The following is a 19590-nucleotide window of genomic DNA, read 5'->3' as shown; positions in this document are numbered from 1 at the left end:
AAGAAGAAGCAGGAAAGGGCAGAGAAGAAAGACAAGGGAACGAGTTTTTAGAAGCATGGGATGGTCATAGAACATGAGAAGGCAGTTCACAGCAGGAAAAACCTAAATGGCCAATAACATTTGAAAGAAAATGTCTTCTCAAAAATAAAGACATACATGTTCTAGCAAAGTTTTACAATTGTTCTGACCCCCGATTGCTGAAGTTTTAAGAAAATACTTAAATGATACTATTATGAGAATAAAATTAATAAAACTTTTTGGAATATGGCCCTGTATTAAAACATTAAATATTAAGCTTAACAGTTACTTATAAGATTTTATCATATAGAAACATCCATGGAAGTGTGCCAAGATATGTTTGTGAAGATCTGTATTATAGCATTGTTTGTAACGGTGAACAATTGGAAGCAATCAAATGGCCATCATTAGGGGTTTAGTTATATAAGTTATGAAATGGGATGATGACAACTTTGGCCAATTTTGGACAGAATTTAGGGTAGGAAAGAATAGGAGAAAGAAGGATATGTGGACAAGAGGAGGGTCAAACTAAGAAAGCAGCATAGTTGCACATGAAAATCGGTGTGGAAAATTATATTTGCCAGAAATGAAACTTATAATTTGCTCCTTTTATTTTTTTCCCATGGTTCCTAAATGCTGATCTTACCTTAGTTTTTTATTTATTTATTTATTTATTTATTATTATACTTTAAGTTTTAGGGTACATGTGCACAATGTGCAGGTTAGTTACATATGTATACATGTGCCATGCTGGTGTGCTGCACCCATTAACTCGTCATTTAGCATTAGGTATATCTCCTAATGCTATCCCTCCCCCCTCCCCGCACCCCACAGCACTCCCCAGAGTGTGATGTTCCCCTTCCTGTGTCCATGTGTTCTCATTGTTCAATTCCCATCTATGAGTGAGAACATGCGGTGTTTGGTTTTTTGTCCTTGCGATAGTTTGCTGAGAATGATTGATGATTTCCAATTTCATCCGTGTCCCTACAAAGGACATGAACTCATCATTTTTTATGGCTGCATAGTATTCCATGGTGTATATGTGCCACATTTTCGTAATCCAGTCTATCATTGTTGGACATTTGGGTTGGTTCCAAGTCTTTGCTATTGTGAATAGTGCCGCAATAAACATACATGTGCATGTGTCTTTATAGCAGCATGATTTATAGTCCTTTGGGTATATACCCAGTAATGGGATTGCTGGGTCAAATGGTATTTCTGGTTCTAGATCCCTGAGGAATCGCCACACTGACTTCCACAATGGTTGAACTAGTTTACAGTCCCACCAACAGTGTAAAAGTGTTCCTATTTCTCCACATCCTCTCCAGCACCTGTTGTTTCCTGACTTTTTAATGATCGCCATTCTAACTGGCGTGAGATGGCATCTCATTGTGGTTTTGATTTGCATTTCTCTGATGGCCAGTGATGATGAGCATTTTTTTCATGTGTCTTTTGGCTGCATAAATGTCTTCTTTTGAGAAGTGTCTATTCATATCTTTCACCCGCTGTTTGATGGGGTTGTTTGTTTTTTTCTTGTAAATTTGTTGGAGTTCATTGTAGATTCTGGATATTAGCCCTTTGTCAGATGAGTAGATTGCAAAAATTTTCTCCCATTCTGTAGGTTGCCTGTTCACTCTGATGGTAGTTTCTTTTGCTGTGAAGAAGCTCTTGAGTTTAATTAGATCCCATTTGTCAATTTTGGCTTTTGTTGCCATTGCTTTTGGTGTTTTAGACATGAAGTCCTTGCCCATGCCTATGTCCTGAATGGTAATGCCTAGGTTTTCTTCTAGGGTTTTTATGGTTTTAGGTCTGACATTTAAGTCTTCAATCCATCTTGAATTAATTTTTGTATAAGGTGTAAGGAAGGGATCCAGTTTCAGCTTTCTCCATATGGCTAGCCAGTTTTCCCAGCACCATTTATTAAATAGGGAATCCTTTCCCCATTGCTTGTTTTTCTTAGGTTTGTCAAAGATCAGATAGTTGTAGATATGTGGCGTTATTTCTGAGGGCTCTGTTCTGTTCCATTGATCTATATCTCTGTTTTGGTACCATTACCATGCTGTTTTGGTTACTGTAGCCTTGCAGTATAGTTTGAAGTCAGGTAGCGTGATGCCTCCAGCTTTGTTCTTTTGGCTTAGGATTGACTTGGCGATGCAGGCTCTTTTTTGGTTCCATATGAACTTTAAAGTAGTTTTTTCCAATTCTGTGAAGAAAGTCATTGGTAGCTTGATGGGGATGGCATTGAATCTATAAATTACCTTGGGCAGTGTGGCCATTTTCACGATATTGATTCTTCCTACCCATGAGCATGGAATGTTCTTCCATTTGTTTGTATCCTCTTTTATTTCATTGAGCAGTGGTTTGTAGTTCTCCTTGAAGAGGTCCTTCACGTCCCTTGTAAGTTGGATTCCTAGGTATTTTATTCTCTTTGAAGCAATTGTGAATGGGAGTTCACTCATGATTTGGCTCTCTGTTTGTCTGTTATTGGTGTATAAGAATGCTTGTTTACCTTAGTTTTTATGACCTAAGTTAAGCATTTTAAGAAAAAAAAATTTTTTTAATAATGCGTGTAAAAACTACACAATACAGATGTGAATACCAAAAGATAAAACAAAAAAGTCCAAAAGTGAATATTTGTAAATTAAGATTCTTCTCTTTACCACCACTGCTCCTGACTGAGTTCTGCTAGGGGTAAACATTGTTACTTTCGATGTGTATACATAGGAAGAAAATCAAACTTTTTGTATCCAAATATACATATGTATGTTAAAAGAAGTTTCTCATAAAACTGAGATTTTACAAACTTTTTTAAAGTCACTAATATATCTTAGATAACTTTAAAAAAATGTTAGTACTGGCCAAGCACAGTGGCTCATGCCTGTAATCCCAGCACATTTGGAGGCTGAGGTGGGAGGATCACTTGAGGCCAGGAGTTTGAGATCAACCTATATAACATAGTGAGACCCCATCTGTCCAAAAAAAACAGTCAGTACTTAAGGTTCCATATCATACATTTGTAATGTAAAATGACATAAAATTCAGTTGATCATCTGGTAAAATACTGTTGTTCAATTGTGTTATTTTAAGTGGAAATATTAGTCAAAAATATCATTTAACTTACAATACCTATAACCCTTGACTCATTTTTGTCTCCCATGCCCCAGTACACATTTTATGTGTGGGGTAGATTTTGGATGAACAGTAAAGCATGTATACACCTCTAATTCTTTAACCTTTTTTATTTATATTCAGCTTACCTGTTGATTCGGTGGTAATTACAGAATCTGATGCACAGAGAACAATGTACCCTGGAAGTTGTGTGAAAAAGAATATTGATGGTACAATAGAGGTATTATATTTTTAATTTTTATCTTTTAACTATTATATACACTGATTTTTCTACTGTCATTTTTATGTCTGGTTTACTATCTAATAAATAGTTGCTGAGAAGTAAGCATAATAAATATGAGGATAATGCCTTGTATGGAAAACTCAGAATACACATGTAAAGAAATTTAATCTATTTTCATAGCATAGGTAAAACACAGAGGAAGTTAAGTTTGAGGGGTTATATTTCCCTTAAATATGTTATCGTTTAAGATTTATCTTGTTTTTTGTAAAATGTGGGCTATGTACAAATTAGTTTCAGTGCCCTGGTCAACAAAGCTTTGTCTTCCCAGCATGGGAAGTTGGACCAGGCCATCTCTAAAAAAGTGTTTAGGGGCCAGGCGCGATGGCTCACGCCTGTAATCCCAGCACTTTGGAAGGCCGAGGCGTGTGGATCACGAGGTCAGGAGATCAAGACCAGCCTGGCTAACATGGTGAAACCCCATCTCTACTAAAAATACAAAAAATTAGCTGAGCGTGGTGGCACTCGCCTGTAGTCCCATCTGCTCAGGAGGCTGAGGCAGGAGAATCGCTTGAACCTGGGAGGCGGAGGTTGCAGTGAGCTGAGATTGCGCCACTGCACTCCAGCCTGGGTGACAGAACGAGACTATGTCGCAAAAAAAAAAAAAAGCGTTTAGGAATCCCCAGAATCCAAGACAATAGGGCTGGGATAATAGATTAGGCCTATTCCAATAAGGTCTGTATGGTATATAAAAAAGTTCCACATCTTTTAAAGTGCATGCCATCTAACTAAACCACCCCCTGCCTCTGCTCAACATTGTATTATTCTAAATTTCTCACACCTGCAACTTTCTCAAACCGGCAACTGCCAAACCCTGGTCTTCACTCAGTAGATTTTTAGTTCTTAAGTCTTAGAAAAAATTAAGATCATCGTTCTTCCTGGCTCAGTATACAGAGGAAAGATGTTAGACACATCCTTGATTCTGCTATACTCATCCCATATCATGATGATTGGTAAATAAAGAAATACTTTCATACTGAGAACATATTTATATTTTTTAAAAGTTTATGGTTTTTTCTATTGATAAAAGTAATTTGTATTTGTAGAAAGTTAGATAGTATTAATAAGTACCAAGAAGAAAAGAAAATTTGCTTGTAATTTTATGAGCAAAGATAGCCACTGTTTAACATTTTACTTAAAAGGAAATATGTACACACATATATATTTTATTAGTTATATTTAAGTATCCTTTTCCCATTCTAGAACTGTATGTTGGCATTTATAAATATGTAAACATATTTCTCTTTGCATCTTTAAGTTCACGGTAGTAAGTATAATTATTTGGTAGAATTATTTACTAGAATTATTTTTAATTGAGAATTAAAATTAATTTTTTGCTGAAAGTATGTAGAACTTTTCTAAAAATACTGATACTTTGGGGAGATTTTGAGGTAGAAGTTTAAAAATAAGTGGTGTGTAATTAATGTAAATAAATGTCATATTTTGCTTTTAAATGTAGTTTTCTGGTGAATTTGGAATGAAAGAGGAAACAAATATCGTTAAGTTGCTTGAAAAACAATACCAAGAACAATTAGAAGAAGAAGTAGCTAAGGTAAGCTTATAGCTTATCTGGAAGATTATCTTGGTTTATATTCCCTTTGAGCCTTCAAAAATAATATAGATTTTATTGATGGTATGTACTTTATTTTTCTAAGTTTCATATATAGTTCATCTTTAAGTGGTTGGATAATATCAATTATAGTCACCTTTAAACAAAATATCTTGTGAATTTTTATTTGAGAAGAGCATTCTTCTTGATATAGACTAGTAATTAGAAGCTTTTCAGAATGCCAAAACAAGTCTATGTATTTGTTGCCTTGTGAAGAAGTTTGGTCGTCCTTAAAAGTTGGGAAGAAGATAGGAAAAGAAAGAGAAAGTGTTTGGTCCTCTGTATATATTATCTGTATTTCCAATCAGAGAAGTTTTGTTAGGTAATGACTACAGATACTAAGGGAGGATTATCACTGAGTATTAATTAGCTCCTGGCTAAGTGAAGGAGTTTATCAATGTGAGTTTTGCTCATCTCTGTATGCTTATCCACTGTGTCCAGAGTCATTCTTTAATATTAGCCATATACCCTAGTGTAACATTATGGCTCCATTTGTTTTGTCTTTGTATTCCTTTTCAAAATGTGTATACCTGATTGGCTTTTAATATTGGAACTGGCCAGGTGCGGTGGCTCATGCCTATAATCCCACCACTTTGGGAGGCTGAGGTGGGTGGAACCACCTGAGGTCAGGAGTTTGAGACCAGCTTGACCAATGTGGAGAAACCCTGGCTCTATTAAAAATACAAAATTAGCTGGGCGTGGTGATGCATGTCCGTAATCCCAGCTGTTCAGGAGGCTGAGGCAGGAGAATCGCTTGAACCCAGGAGGCAGAGGTTGTGGTGAGCTGAGATCACACCATTGCACTCCAGCCTGGCCAACAAAAGCGAAACTCCATCTCAGAAAAAAAATATATATAAATATATATATATATATATATATATATGAACTATTGAATTACGAGTTTGCTTTTTTTAATAATATTTCAACTGTCTTAATATAACAATCCCAGTGGAATATGTGCATTTTAAAGGAGTAGGATTGATTGGTAGGGTATAAAGGAAATATAGAAGGAATTAGGAAAAACATAAATTAGATGAGGAAGTCAAGACCTAAGGAAATATCTGGGCCATAAGAACTTATTCACTTACTATGCCTAAAGTGAAAAGTGAAACACTATCTTTTTTTTTATAGCTTCAATGTCTAGTTCTTGGAGGAATGCAAGTTTTCTCTTGCATGTAGCTCTTACACAAATTTATCAAATGGAATGATGTATCAGGGTATAGTAATTAACTTGAGGTTTGGTATTGGATATACCATACTTTAAATTCTTGTTCTTTTGGTTTACTAGATTTGTGACCTTAGGAAAGTTACTTAACTTGTGAATCTCAGCGTTTTATATGTTGAAAGAGGAAATTGGCTTAGTAGCAATTTTTATAAGGATTCAATGAGCTAATGCATATAGAACATTTAGCAAATGAGTTGATACATAGTAAAGACTTATAAATATTATTGTAAAAGTAGTCATTGCTGTGATAATGGTGGTAATATGATGATGTTTTATAAAGCATTACTCGCTCAAGCTGATAGCAGAGCACCAAAGTACTGGTCAGTGATGTAACAGACCTGCACGTTGTGCACATGTACCCTAAAACTTAAAGTATTAAAAAAAAAAAAAAGACTCTTCTAAATGCAGCCAAGATACTGTGGTCCAAGAGATTACATTTGATGGCCCAGCTTGTTCCTAGAATAATATAGATTGTTGATATTAGTCACCAGTACCAATGGGATTATGCTGTACTCTGTACCCCTCAGATATGATAGAAGAAGATTGAGAGCCATTTTTCTTTTCTTTTTTTTTTTTTTTTTTTTTGAGACAGGGTCTGGCTCTGTCGCCCAGGCTGGAGTACAGTGGTGCAATCTCTGCTCACTGCAACCTCCAACTCCTGGGCTCAAGCCATCCTCCCACCTGAGCCTCCCAAGTAGCTGGTACTACAGGTGTGCACCACCACCCCAGCAAATTTTTTTGTAGAGACAGGGTTTTGCCATGTTGGCCAGGCTGGTCTTGAACTCCTGATCTCAAGCGATCTACTCACCTTGGCCTACCAAAGTGCTGGAATAGCAGGCGTAAGCCACCATGCCTGGCTGAGAATCATTTTTCTAAAAGCACAAGGCTACATAGAAGAAGCCCAATAGTAGTGATTTCCAGTATATATCATATTAGAGTCCTGCTGTGATTTGAGCACATACTACTGAAAGTAGACATTCATTTACATTTCACTGTTAGGCAATATTCTGGGTGCTGAGGTGTAACAGAATAAAAGAGGATGAAATCTTTGTTTCCATAGACCTTACATTGTAGTTGGTACAGATAGACAACATACAGATGATGATAAGTACTATGAAGAAAAAAAACAGGACTAGGAAAATCCATGGGGAGTGAGATGGTGTTATTTTATATAGGGTTGTCATGGAAGGCCTGACTTATGAAGTGACATTAGAGGAAAATCCTAAAGGAAGTGAGGGAGTGAATCAGGAAGATACCAGGTTGAGGACCTTTTAAAGAAATATGAAAGGGAAAGTCAAGAGAGCAAGAGAAAAAGAAAGGTCAAAAATTACTCTAACAGGTGTCTTTAAGACACGGTCAGGAGACTTGACTAGATTTTGTGAAGGCTGCTTGCCCAGCTGCTACCTCTGCTGAGTTGGAGGACAATTCAGTTTAATCCTGCAACTCCCATATTCATGGTGAAATATTGTGAAATCCTGGCACAGATTTGTCTTTTCTGCAGATGTAACTGGATACAGGAGGAAGAAATCAGGGAAAGACGGCAAGGGCTCACACTTCCGGTGAATTTATATAGGTAGAGTTGTATTGTAGTAGTCTTTTTTTTTTTTTTTTTTTTGAGATGGAGTTTCGCTCTTGTCGCCCAGGCTGGAGTGCAGTGGCACAGTCTCAGGTCACTGCAACCTCTGCCTCTGGATTCAAGTGATTCTCCTGCCTCAGCCTCTCAAGTAGCTGGGATTGCAGGCACGCACCACCACACCCAGATAATTTTTGTGGGGTTTCTTTTTTAGTAGAGACGGGGTTTCATCATGTTGGCTGTAACTCCTGACCTCAAGTGATCCACCCACCTTGGCCTCCCAAAGTACTGGGATTACAGGTGTTAGCCACCATGCCCCGCCTGTAGTATTCTTTTATCATTTAATGTCTGTGGAATCTGTAGTGTTATCCCTATTTCTCACCTTTTTGTCAGATTGGCTAGAGGTTTATTGATTGTATTGATAATATTAAGGATTCAGCTTTTTGTTTCATTGTTGTTTTTATTGTTTTTGTTATTATTTTCAATTGCTACCCGTATCTTTTTGATATCCTTTTTCTGCTTGCTTTGACTTAATTTGCTCTTCTTCTGCTTTTCTAAAAGGGATTTCTTTTCTAATGTATGCATTTAATGCTATACTCGAAAGCATAGCGTTACAGCTTTAAACATTATAGCTTGTAAGTATAGCAATGCTTCCTTGTAAGCAATGTTTAAAGCTGCATTCTGCAAATTTTCATTCAATCCAAATATATTATTTCCCCTGTGACTTCCTCTTTGATTCATGGGTTATTTAGAAATGTACTGATTTCCACATTTTTATGATTTTCAGATAGCTTCCCATGGTTGATTAAATTAATTAATTTTTAAGTTTCTTTGTGGTCTGGCAGAATACCTCATATAATTTCAGTTCTTTCAAATTCGATGCCCAGAATGTGGTCTTTTCTGGGTGAAAGCTCCATGTGTACTTGAAAAGAGTATGTGTTTTGCTGTTATTTAAATTTCAGATTTCCCTCTGATGCCATTTTTCTTTAGCCTAAAAACCTTCCTTTAGCATTTCTTTTAGAACAGGTGTGCTGACAATGAGTTCAACATACAACGAATTTTATGTTGTCTAATTTTGAATTGTATATTAAATGTTTTGTATTTTATGTTTTATATGCTCTGGATGTCATTATAATTCTTTGAAGAATGTGAATTTTTTAAAAAAATAGGCAGTCCATCCAGTTAGGTTCAGACTAAAAATCCTGTTTCTTCTTTCCCATACAAATCACCTAAGTTTTGACTTCCCTCTGCAGTCTCCTAGCCATTGTTTACTCTTCAGAATTCTTTAGTTGTTTTGTATTGTGCTCAGAGTTTTTAGGTAATCAGTGGGAGAAGCAGGCTGTAGTGGGCTTATTTTATGTTGCCTGGAAGCACAGTCTTTGTGTTTTCTTATTCCACAATTCGGATGCAATTATTGCCTTATAGCATCAGTATTTCAATTTACCCACATATTTTTTTTAAAAAGGATGTTTATGCTCTAATCCTTTTTGCATCTTAGGCCATCCTTTTAGAGTCTTATTTCTTTTTGAAGAAAATTATTTAGAAGTTTTTTTTTTGTTTTTTTTTTTTTTTTTTTTTACTGATTATCTATTGGGAATAAACTGTGTTTTTTAGTTGTCTTTATTTTATGTCTTTATTGTGTTTTTATCCATAAAAGTTTGTTTTGTTGACTGTCTGAACCTGGTTAGCAGTTATTTTTATGCCAGAACTTTGAAGGTAACATTCCAATGTTTTGTGATTTCTTGTTTCTGCCGACAAGGTCCTTGTCACTTTGTTGTTCCCTCGTAGGTAATACATCTTTTTTCTTTGGAAACATTTAAGATCTTCTTTTTGATTTTGGTGTTCTCTTTTCTCCTTTTTTTTTTTTTTTTGTTTTTTTAAGAGATGGGTCTGTCACCCAGGCTGGAGTGCAGTGGTGTGATCATAGCTCACTGTAGCCTTGCACTCCTGAGCTCATGCAATCCTCTCACCTCAGTCCCTGGAGTAGCTCACCACGCCCAGCTACAAATGTCTTTGTAGAGATGAGGTATTTGTTTTTATTATAATTCATTGATCATCTTGAATCTTGGCAGTGGTGTCTTCTGTAAATATTCTCAGCCATTATCTCGTGAAATAGTTCCTTTCCATTGTTCTCTATTATATCCTCCTGGAACTCTAATTAGATGTTGGTTGACCATTCTCTATCCTTCTATCTCTGTTCTTCTCTTTCATATTTTTAATCCTTTTTTTCCATGTTACATTCTTAATATATTCAGTATGAAGAGACAGAGGCAGATCAGGTTCAAGACAGGAAATTAAAGCAAAACCCAGTCATAAGGTTTTGATCACTAGTTACAGAAGGTTAAAGATATGTTTTGTTAAGTTGTGTTTTATAGTTAATTATTTTTAATTATCTTTGTCTTTTGACATTTTGCTGTAATGCGTATATGTTCCAGATGACATTGTTGTTACCAAACCCTGGTTCTTTCAGAGCTAGCATAGGCACCCAGAGGTCCAATTTGGTAGGTGAGATATAGTACCAGGATTATTGGGAAGAAACAGGATGACATATAATGTTTAAGGTGCTTGAGCTCTGTATTGACACATTTTGATTCAAATTTCTGCCCTAACATTTATTAAATATGTGACCTTTGATGTGGTTCCTAATGTTGCAGCACTTGAATTTTCTCTGCATTGGCTACTGGTATTATAATTATTCCTCTTAAGTCGGTTTTAGCATTATACCTCTAGAGAGACTCATTTAGAGATGGAATAGTATAATGTTACCTTTTAGAAAGTGAGCTTAGGCAAGACTATAGGATTTTGAACCCCAGCTTCAATGATTTATTTCCTTTGTGTTTTTGAGTCCAATTACTCCAAAGGAGGCTAGCACAGGAACCAGGTGGGAATCAGGACCCCAGATAGGTGAATCACATTCAGGACAGGAAATTAAAACTAAAGTTCAGTTATATGACCTGGACCAGCAAGGAAGATAATGCTGCAGATCAATAAGTACAAATATTTCTAATCCCAGGCATACTTTATTCTGGGTTTATTACAGGCAGCCTTCCTTCATTATAAATTATCTATGGAAAAAGGACTTAAAGTTGTTGATACAGTTGATTCTCAAAGGTGTAGGGACTTGTCAGAGCCAAAACTGCTAGTCAGAATTCCTAAGTACCTGTGCTGAGGTGGGATGGGAGGCTAGAATAAGCAGGGATTCAGGATCATAGTTGTAGTGAAAGGTCAAATTGGATTATAATGAAATGTCTACTCATATTTACCAGTCATACGAACTAAGTGTTCCGCTTCTGGGAATTTGTTTTGAGGAAATAAGAAAAGATATGCACAATTATATAATTACAAATATTTCGTCACACTGGTGTTTAAAATAGTAAAAGAGTGGAATCACTCTAAATGTCCAACATAGATAATTGATTTAATAAATTTATACTACATCTATGTAATATGAAACTTTGAACCCATTGGAAATTACATAGTAATGTATTTCTATTTCTTAACTTGAAGAGATATTTACTATAGTTAAGCTACAAAAACTGGTTACAGTATTAGAATATGATCACATTTTTATAGGAAAATGATATCTGTATCTATTCATATGTATCTCTGCAAAGAAGAACAAGAAGATTTGGGAAAGTATTTACTAAAATGTTTACAGTGATTTTTCTTGGAAGAGAAAAATATAAGGGCTTTTATTTTCTCATTTTTGCTGAACATTTATGGCTGTTATAATAAAACATTTTACTTTTTATTTAAAGTGGCAGGCAGTAAAATAAATACTTTGACATTAGATTTATTGTAAAATAGAGAATCTATCTCGGTATTACTTTATTATAGGATTTCTTTTTGTTTAGAACCGTGAGGCCATGCTTTTTTCTGTTTATACAATTTTGAGTAGTAACTTGCTTTTTAAATTTCTGCTATTTCTAAATCTAATCCTTTATTGTTTGCTTTTGTTTCTTTAGGTTATTGTGTCAATGAGTATAGCATTTGCTCAACAAACTGAACTGTCTAGAATATCTGGGGGAAAAGAAAATACTGCATCATCAAAGCAAGCACATGCTGTGTGTCAGCAAGAACAACATTATTTTAATGAAATGAAATTATCACAGGATCAAATTGGTTTTCAGACTTTTGAGACAGTGGATGTGAAATTTAAAGAAGAATTTAAACCACTTAGTAAAGAGTTAGGAGAACATGGAAAGGAAATTTTATTATCAAATAATGATCCCCATGATATACCGGAATCAAAGGACTGTGTGCTGACTGTTTCAGAAGAAATGTTCTCCAAAGATAAAACATTTATAGTTAGACAGTCTGTAAGTATGCCTCCTTGAATATAAAAAACTTATTTAAAAATTGTGAATTCTTTCACTATAAAAATATTAGCAATAGTGCTGCTTAATGTTTGGAGGAGGGAAATAATGAAATTCAGTCTTAGGAGTCACATTGTTGTTTTGTTTTGTTTTGTTTTTGAGGCTGAGTCTCACTCTGTTGCCAGGGTGGAGTGCAGTGGCACAATCTTGGCTCACTGCAACCTCCGCCTCCCAGGTTCAAGCAATTCTCCTGCCTCAGCCTCCAGAGTAACTGGGACTACATGCGCGTGCCACCACATCCTGCTAATTTTTGTATTTTTAGTACAGACAGGATTTTACCATGTTGGCCAGGATGGTCTCGATCTCTTGACTTTGTGATCTACTCTCCTCAGCCTCCCAAAGTGCTGGGATTACAGGCATGAGCCACCGTGCCCAGCCAGTTCACACTGTTAATGTGTTTTATTAATTGTAAGATATATGGATAAGTGACTTAATATTAGTATCAAATAAAACAAGTCTGGTTCATAGTATTCTTGTTTATCTTAAAGATGTTGTACCTGGTAAAATCCCATTGTAAGTTGTACATACATTAATTCTGTTTCAACCAATTCAAGATTAATTATACTACAATTTGGTAATATCTGTGAATAAAAGATTTGCTTAATTAAATATAACATTACAAGGAAATAGCTACCTATTTAGGAAGACTAAAAGATTTTACTATCTATATCCTAATTCTTGATTTATGTACTTATTTATTAATAGAAGATCTATTCTGTGTCTGTACCTCAACTGTTCACTGCCTTTAACAGAAAGTAATAAATCCTACTTCTTTTAACATTATCTGAATTACAATTTTTTATTAATAGTCAGGATAGGTTATGTTTTGTTCAGACTAATATTCAAGTAAAATTGCCAACTCCAGGCCGAGTGTGGTGGCTCATGCCTGTAATCCCAGCACTTTGGGAGGCCGAGGCAGGTGGATCACTTGAGGTCAGGAGTTCGAGACCAGCTTAGCCAACATGGTAAAACCCCCTCTCTACTAAAAATACAAAAATTAGCTGGGCATGGCGGTGCATGCCTGTAATCCCAGCTACTTGGGAGGCTGAGGCAGAGGAATCACTTGAACTGGGGAGATGGAGGTTGCAGTAAGCCAAGATGGTGCCACTGCACTCCAGCCTGGGTGACACCAAGACTCCCTCTCAAAAATAAATAAATAAAATAAAATTGCCAACTCTTTATGGAATGCGAAACTTGTTAGGTGTTCTTCAAGACCTCTTTAATTTACCAGCAACTGTTCAAAGCAAAATTATTTGTATAAGTAACATTCCTCCAGGAAATGATGTACTCATAGAATGTATTAAGGAGTTGACTTCTTATGAGTGTGAGACTCTGGAATGTAAAGCTTTTATTTTCAAATAAAATGTATTGAAAATTATTTTTTATCAGTAGTTCTCTGTAGTACTGTAATAACCACTGTGTAAATTAAATGTGCAGTTTCTCATGTTTCATACATTTAATTTTAAAATATAAATATTCCATGGATATTATTTTCCCTTCATAAAATGTCAAGAGGAATAATGGCATTATAGCTTCATTAAGAGTAGAAGGAATCTTAAGTATCTTAGTTCTTTTTTTTCTATTAGAATTAGATTAAGTCTAAACTAATTGATAAATAGCTGTTTTGCTGTTGGAAAATAACATAATGATAATAAAGTAGCTTTATGTTGTTTTAGAATTGTAATTAAGAAAAACACCATTTTAAAAATTATGTTTTTGTTTAATAATAAAATATCACATGCTTTATGGGATAAGTAATAGAATTGCTTTCGTATTTGTTTAAAATATTAATGCTGACAGATTTTTACAAAATGTGTTATAGTTGAATTGTTTTTTTTTTTTTTTACTATTAAAGATTCATGATGAGATTTCGGTGTCAAGCATGGATGCTTCTAGACAACTAATGTTGAATGAAGAACAGTTGGAAGATATGAGGCAGGAACTTGTACGACAATACCAAGAACATCAACAGGCAACAGAATTGTTAAGGCAAGCACATATGCGACAAATGGAGAGACAGCGAGAAGACCAGGAACAGCTACAAGAAGAGATTAAGAGACTTAATAGACAATTAGCCCAGGTAAGGGTCTTGTAGTCCCGTTTCTCTCCCCAGTTATTTTTTTTTTTTCCCAAACACCAACTTGAAGCAGATCCCCAATTAAAACAACAGTATTTTTTATGTAGCCATAATTTTTTTTTTTTTTTTGCCGAAATCTGAATAAACTACATATATTTAGCATCAGGAACACACTCTGTACTAAGACAGCAGCTTTAGATCTTGTTAGGGACAGCTGTCTCAACCTTGGAGTGGGCATTGTCTTTCTGTCATTTTATTTAACTCCTTTTTCAAGCACTGGAAAAGTGGCTACACGGTTTTGTTTTTTTCTTTTAAATCATTCCATTAGCCATATACAGCAAACTCACTTTGACATTTTGGAAATAACATTGTGCTGAGGTGCTCCATTATGCAGCTACTATCATTCAGTTTTACTATCTTCATTTATAGTTCTGTGAGTCCACCAAGTAGCATCTCAAAGGTTTACCTTTATCTGTCTTTAATCCATCTTTTTAATCATGAATGGGAATCGGAAGTAGTATGCTTCTGAAACTTTCCAGGGAAACATCTCTTCTTGATTTGAGAAATGCAAATTTATTTAACATTCTTATCGCTTTCTTGACTAAATTTAAATACTTCTTGGTGTTTGGGAGCTGGATTCTTGTCAACTGCTGTATAAAATATACTCACAAAACCATTGCAGAAAAGCAAGAAATATTTATGTAGAAGTTCTTATGAAAACAAATTTATTGAATTTAATTTTGAAAACTGAAGCTAAAAAGAAAGATAATAAATATCTAGCGATAACTATGAACAGTATTCTTTCAAACATAAAATAATAGGATAATTGGGAGCTGAGCATAAAACATTATTTGGAAAAATTAACTTTGCTTTTCTTCATTGCATTTTGTCAAGTCAGACTTCTTAATTTTCAATGCAAAATTGACAAAAATTAATTGAACTGCACAAATTCCTGAATATATAGACTTAATCGGCTTTTAAAAAATATTTTAAATTTTGCATTGATCTTTGTATGTACTTTTAACCCCTTGTGATGGAATATGAATCATAAGTAGAACCAGGGCCTGTTGGTCCCGGGGGTTAAAAGAAATCTGCTTAATATTTCTGCCCTTTTTCTCTAATCGCAAACAGTATTCTTTCATGACCTTTTTTCTTATTTAGAGATCCTCCATAGATAATGAAAACCTGGTTTCAGAGAGAGAGAGGGTGCTTTTAGAGGAGCTGGAAGCACTAAAGCAGCTGTCTTTAGCTGGAAGAGAGAAGCTGTGTTGTGAGCTGCGCAACAGCAGTACGCAAACACAGGTAGTATGGACTTTGCCCAACCTAGGAGCAATGGATCACCAATTCAGTAGGATTTGTTTGTCTTTGTTGTTGGTATGAGATGTATTCTTTTATAGGTACTGAGCTTAACATATTTGTGACTGCATACGTGTAAGGTAGGTGGAGTCAAAATGCCTTACATTTCATTTAAGGTAATTTGAATCTGACATTCTGTTAACAGCAAATATTGTTTCACCAAAGAGAACCTAACAAACTTTATTGTTGCACTACAGCATGCATAATTTGAACCCATTAAAATTTTTTATTTGTGTACGAGAATGTTTTATCCTCTTTTGATAACACTAATCTCAGGTATAGTTAAATATTATACCAAACAGTATCAATTTTGTGCACAGAGGTTTCTATTTTATCTCATACCAATATAGAAGAATGACATGCTGTTTTCAAGTTGACAGGTTTTCTTTCTGTCTTCTCCTCTCTTCCTTTACACAAACTTAAACAGAATGGAAATGAAAACCAAGGAGAAGTTGAAGAACAGACATTTAAAGAAAAGGAATTAGACAGAAAACCTGAAGATGTGCCTCCTGAGATTTTGTCTAATGAAAGGTATACAATATGTGTACTTTTTCAGTGCAAAGTAAATTAAAATGGTTGTTTCAATGTAATAGACTTTGTCCTTATTTTTATCTTGTACATTGATACTTTGTCTTAAAAATCATCATACTATCTGTGTATGAAACATGTCCATGTATGTGTAGTATGTAAAGGATTTTCAGTTTTTCATCATTAAATAGATAACATTTTTAAAAAATCTTTTCTATATAAATTTTGATTGGATATTAATCACATACTTAACTGTTAATCACATGATGTTAGCAAAACTTTTCCTTACTTTGATTTTGTAGAGGTTAATATAAAAATGTAAAATATTAAGTGAGAATAGTTATCCTACATTAGTATTAAAGACTTTAAGCACAATATTTTAAACTTTGTTTTGTTCAAATGAAAATAATTTCTTTAATTTTAAATTAAAACTAATATTTACTTCTTAATTTCCTCCTTTTCCAATTTCTGTGACTGTCAACCCTCCTGTGTCCTCCTAACCTCCTTCCTCAGCTTGCATGGAGGAATTTGGCCCCTAAGATTTTGGCTTCCCCATTGGATCATCAGTATGGAACGCAGTCAGTATGGAACTCAAACAAGAAAGACAGTGTATGAAAATTAGAGTTACCATGGCAATATAAAATAAACACTTTGTTTATTTTATAATATTTATCTCTAATTGGTAAATTTTGAAAACTATGCAGTATTTAATTTTTAGGATTTTTTATAGTAAGTGCCAATAAAATGAGTATTTTTTTAACCACCATATTAATTTTAATCATTTCTCTTAAGTAGAAATATTTTCACATTATTCTAGTCCTGGGGTTTGGGGCTTAAACAAAACCTCAGAACAAGTTAAGGAAATAAAACCCTTGGCTTCCTACTAAATTAGTTTAGTTTTATTTTTAGTATTCTTGATTATATAAGCAGAGAACTTGATCTAGGTGCAAAAATAGAACTGTCTCTCACTTGACAAATACTAACGGAAAACTTCTCCATTTATTATCTTGTCTTAAAATAGATATGTCATGTGCCTGTGAAACAGGTATCCTTTAGCCTGATTTTTGGCAAGCTCCTACAGTGTGAAGCTAAAAGATAAAACTGTCTTAAAGCAGAAGACCTTTACCATGAAAATCTTTTATTTTGTCTGCATGTATAAAGTGTGCCTTTGTTGAACTGAGTTGCTAGGGCAAGAGAGTTGTTTAGTTTTTAAGAAAATTAATCAGACAGTCTTCTGAATCACCATTTATGGAAGTACCTTTCGTCGCATGGTAGAATGTTCATGTTAAGCAAAAAAGAGAGTGTACAAAAACACTTTGTTCGGGATGATCTCATTTTTGTTTTTAAAATATGTATATATTTATAAGAGAGGCAGGAGGAAAAGTCTAGAAATACAGGCATTAAAATTGTAATAGTGATTGCTGAGGTTTTTTGGTGAGTGGTTAGCAGTGTTTTCCAAATTTTTTTAAATAAGGATTACTTTTTAAAAAGAGAGATACACCAAATTCATTCTATTTAGTTGAAAACAGGTTTCTTCTACTGACTTAAATGAGTGTGGTGAGTGTAACTTGAGAAATTTCTGTCCCTGGAGCAGATGTAATAAAAACGGCCTATGATACTCCCTCTGGTGTTGACAGATAGTGAAATTTCATTACAGACCTTTTTAAAAACAGATCTCTGCCTAACTATTACTTTTTGTAATTTAAACATTCAGCTCATTACCATTAACTTGTACAAATACTACCACATAATTTTTTCTGGTGTGATTTTAAAATTATGTTTTAAAATATGTTTTTATGTTTAACATATAGAAAGATTAAACATACAAAATACATATGTATAACCATGGGCAGTAAGCTCAATAACTTGCATATGCTTTGGCACTACCATACTTTTTAAAACTTAAATTTTGTCTCCCAAAATTTTCTCTTAACCTAGTTACTAGCTTAAGACTTAGGTATTTTTTTCAAGTCAATTAAATACTGTACATTTTTAAAAAATGGAAAATGGTATGATTAAGCTAATTGGCCAAAATTTTTGAGACAAAAATCATTTTATAATATAGTTACAAATAAAAAACAAGAAGCATTTTATTGTAGATGCTATTGGGTATTATTTTAATAAAAAGTATCATCTGTTATTTTTCAAATCAGATACTTTGCAATGTACTTTTTAGTGGACATAAGCAAAGTGTTTGCTTCAAAAATATTAAACATTTTAATCAATGCTTCTTTATCTATACAGGTATGCACTCCAGAAAGCTAATAATAGACTTTTGAAGATCCTCTTAGAAGTTGTAAAGACAACAGCAGCTGTTGAAGAAACAATTGGTCGCCATGTCCTTGGGATTCTAGATAGATCTAGTAAAAGCCAGTCATCTGCCAGCCTAATTTGGAGGTCAGAAGCAGAGGCATCTGTAAAGTCATGTGTCCATGAGGAACATACAAAAGGTACTAGTTTTCTGTGTTGTGGAAACAATCATTTCAACAAATCTTGCTGAGTTCAAGGCATTTTGCCATGTGTTGAAAATACAGAAGAGAAAATAAGTATTTTCTAGCAAATGGACCTTCAAACAGAAATACATTAGAGCAACTCTTCTCAAACACCATTATTGTATAGCATTTGCAAGTGGGTATCATAGAGTTGTCATTATATTTACCCAGGGTTGCCACAGTGCCTACATAAACCAGAATGCTGTTACATTTCTCCACCGATAAAAGAAAATGTATACATCAACACTCAGGACTCTTACCAGTATCTGTGAGGTATGGATGACATCCTGAAACCATCCTATAGATTAAGGAAAGATTAGAAATAAAGACTTTTTAGGAACCCAGCACCAGTTTCACGTACCTGTTGAAACGGTTAGAAGAAAGTCTTGATAAGAAACCCAAGATTTGGTCTTATCTTCGGACTGTCCTCTGCTAGATTCTTTATTCCTTTTGAAAAAGTGAGTTGAAATATTACACAATATATATGGATCCAGAGATTAGGTCCTGATATGCCAGAGCTGTCTTCATAACTCTCTCTTCCTTCAGCTGTGTGTATTCGGCTCTTCTTTCCGTTTCTTTTTTTTTTTTTTTTTGAGACAGAGTCTCGCTCTGTCGCCCAGGCTGGAGTGCAGTGGCGCAGTCTAGGCTCACTGCAACCTCTGCCTCCCGGGTTCAAGCAATTCTCCTGCCTCAGCCTCTCAAGTAGCTGGGACTACAGGTGCATGCCACCACGCCCAGCTAATTTTTGTATTTTTAGTAGAGACAAGATTTTACCCTGTTAGCCAGGCTGGTCTTGAATTCCTGACCTCAGGTGATCTCCCTGGCTTGGCCTCCCAAAGTGCTGGGATTACAGGCGTGAGCCACCATGCCCAGCCTCTTCTTTCTATTTCTTCCCATCACATTGCTGAACTCCATTGTCTCTTGCTT

The 19590-nt window shown here is 34.8% G+C and overlaps 1 protein-coding gene across 7 annotated transcripts in view; it reads left to right on the top strand.

The window, feature by feature from the left end:
- AKAP9 (A-kinase anchoring protein 9) overlaps nt 1-19590 on the top strand; it is a 166820-nt gene that overhangs the window by 84061 nt on the left and 63169 nt on the right. For 5 of the 7 annotated variants that reach the window (XM_063667569.1, XM_054493902.2, XM_063667568.1 and 2 more), the window contains 7 exons: nt 3271-3367; nt 4887-4979; nt 11800-12153; nt 14066-14290; nt 15449-15589; nt 16071-16174; nt 18416-18621. In XM_063667569.1, the coding sequence (XP_063523639.1) occupies nt 3271-3367; nt 4887-4979; nt 11800-12153; nt 14066-14290; nt 15449-15589; nt 16071-16174; nt 18416-18621 (1220 nt within the window). The remainder of the gene's footprint in view (nt 1-3270; nt 3368-4886; nt 4980-11799; nt 12154-14065; nt 14291-15448; nt 15590-16070; nt 16175-18415; nt 18622-19590) is intronic. The other 2 variants (XM_054493903.2, XM_063667570.1) reach the window with 1 other exon arrangement.

The sequence above is a fragment of the Pongo pygmaeus genome, chromosome 6 (assembly GCF_028885625.2).
Source record: "Pongo pygmaeus isolate AG05252 chromosome 6, NHGRI_mPonPyg2-v2.0_pri, whole genome shotgun sequence".
Classification (NCBI taxonomy): Eukaryota; Metazoa; Chordata; class Mammalia; order Primates; family Hominidae; genus Pongo; species Pongo pygmaeus.
The sequence above is the reverse complement of the archived record's forward strand: the minus strand, read 5'-3'. Positions and strand labels throughout refer to the sequence as shown.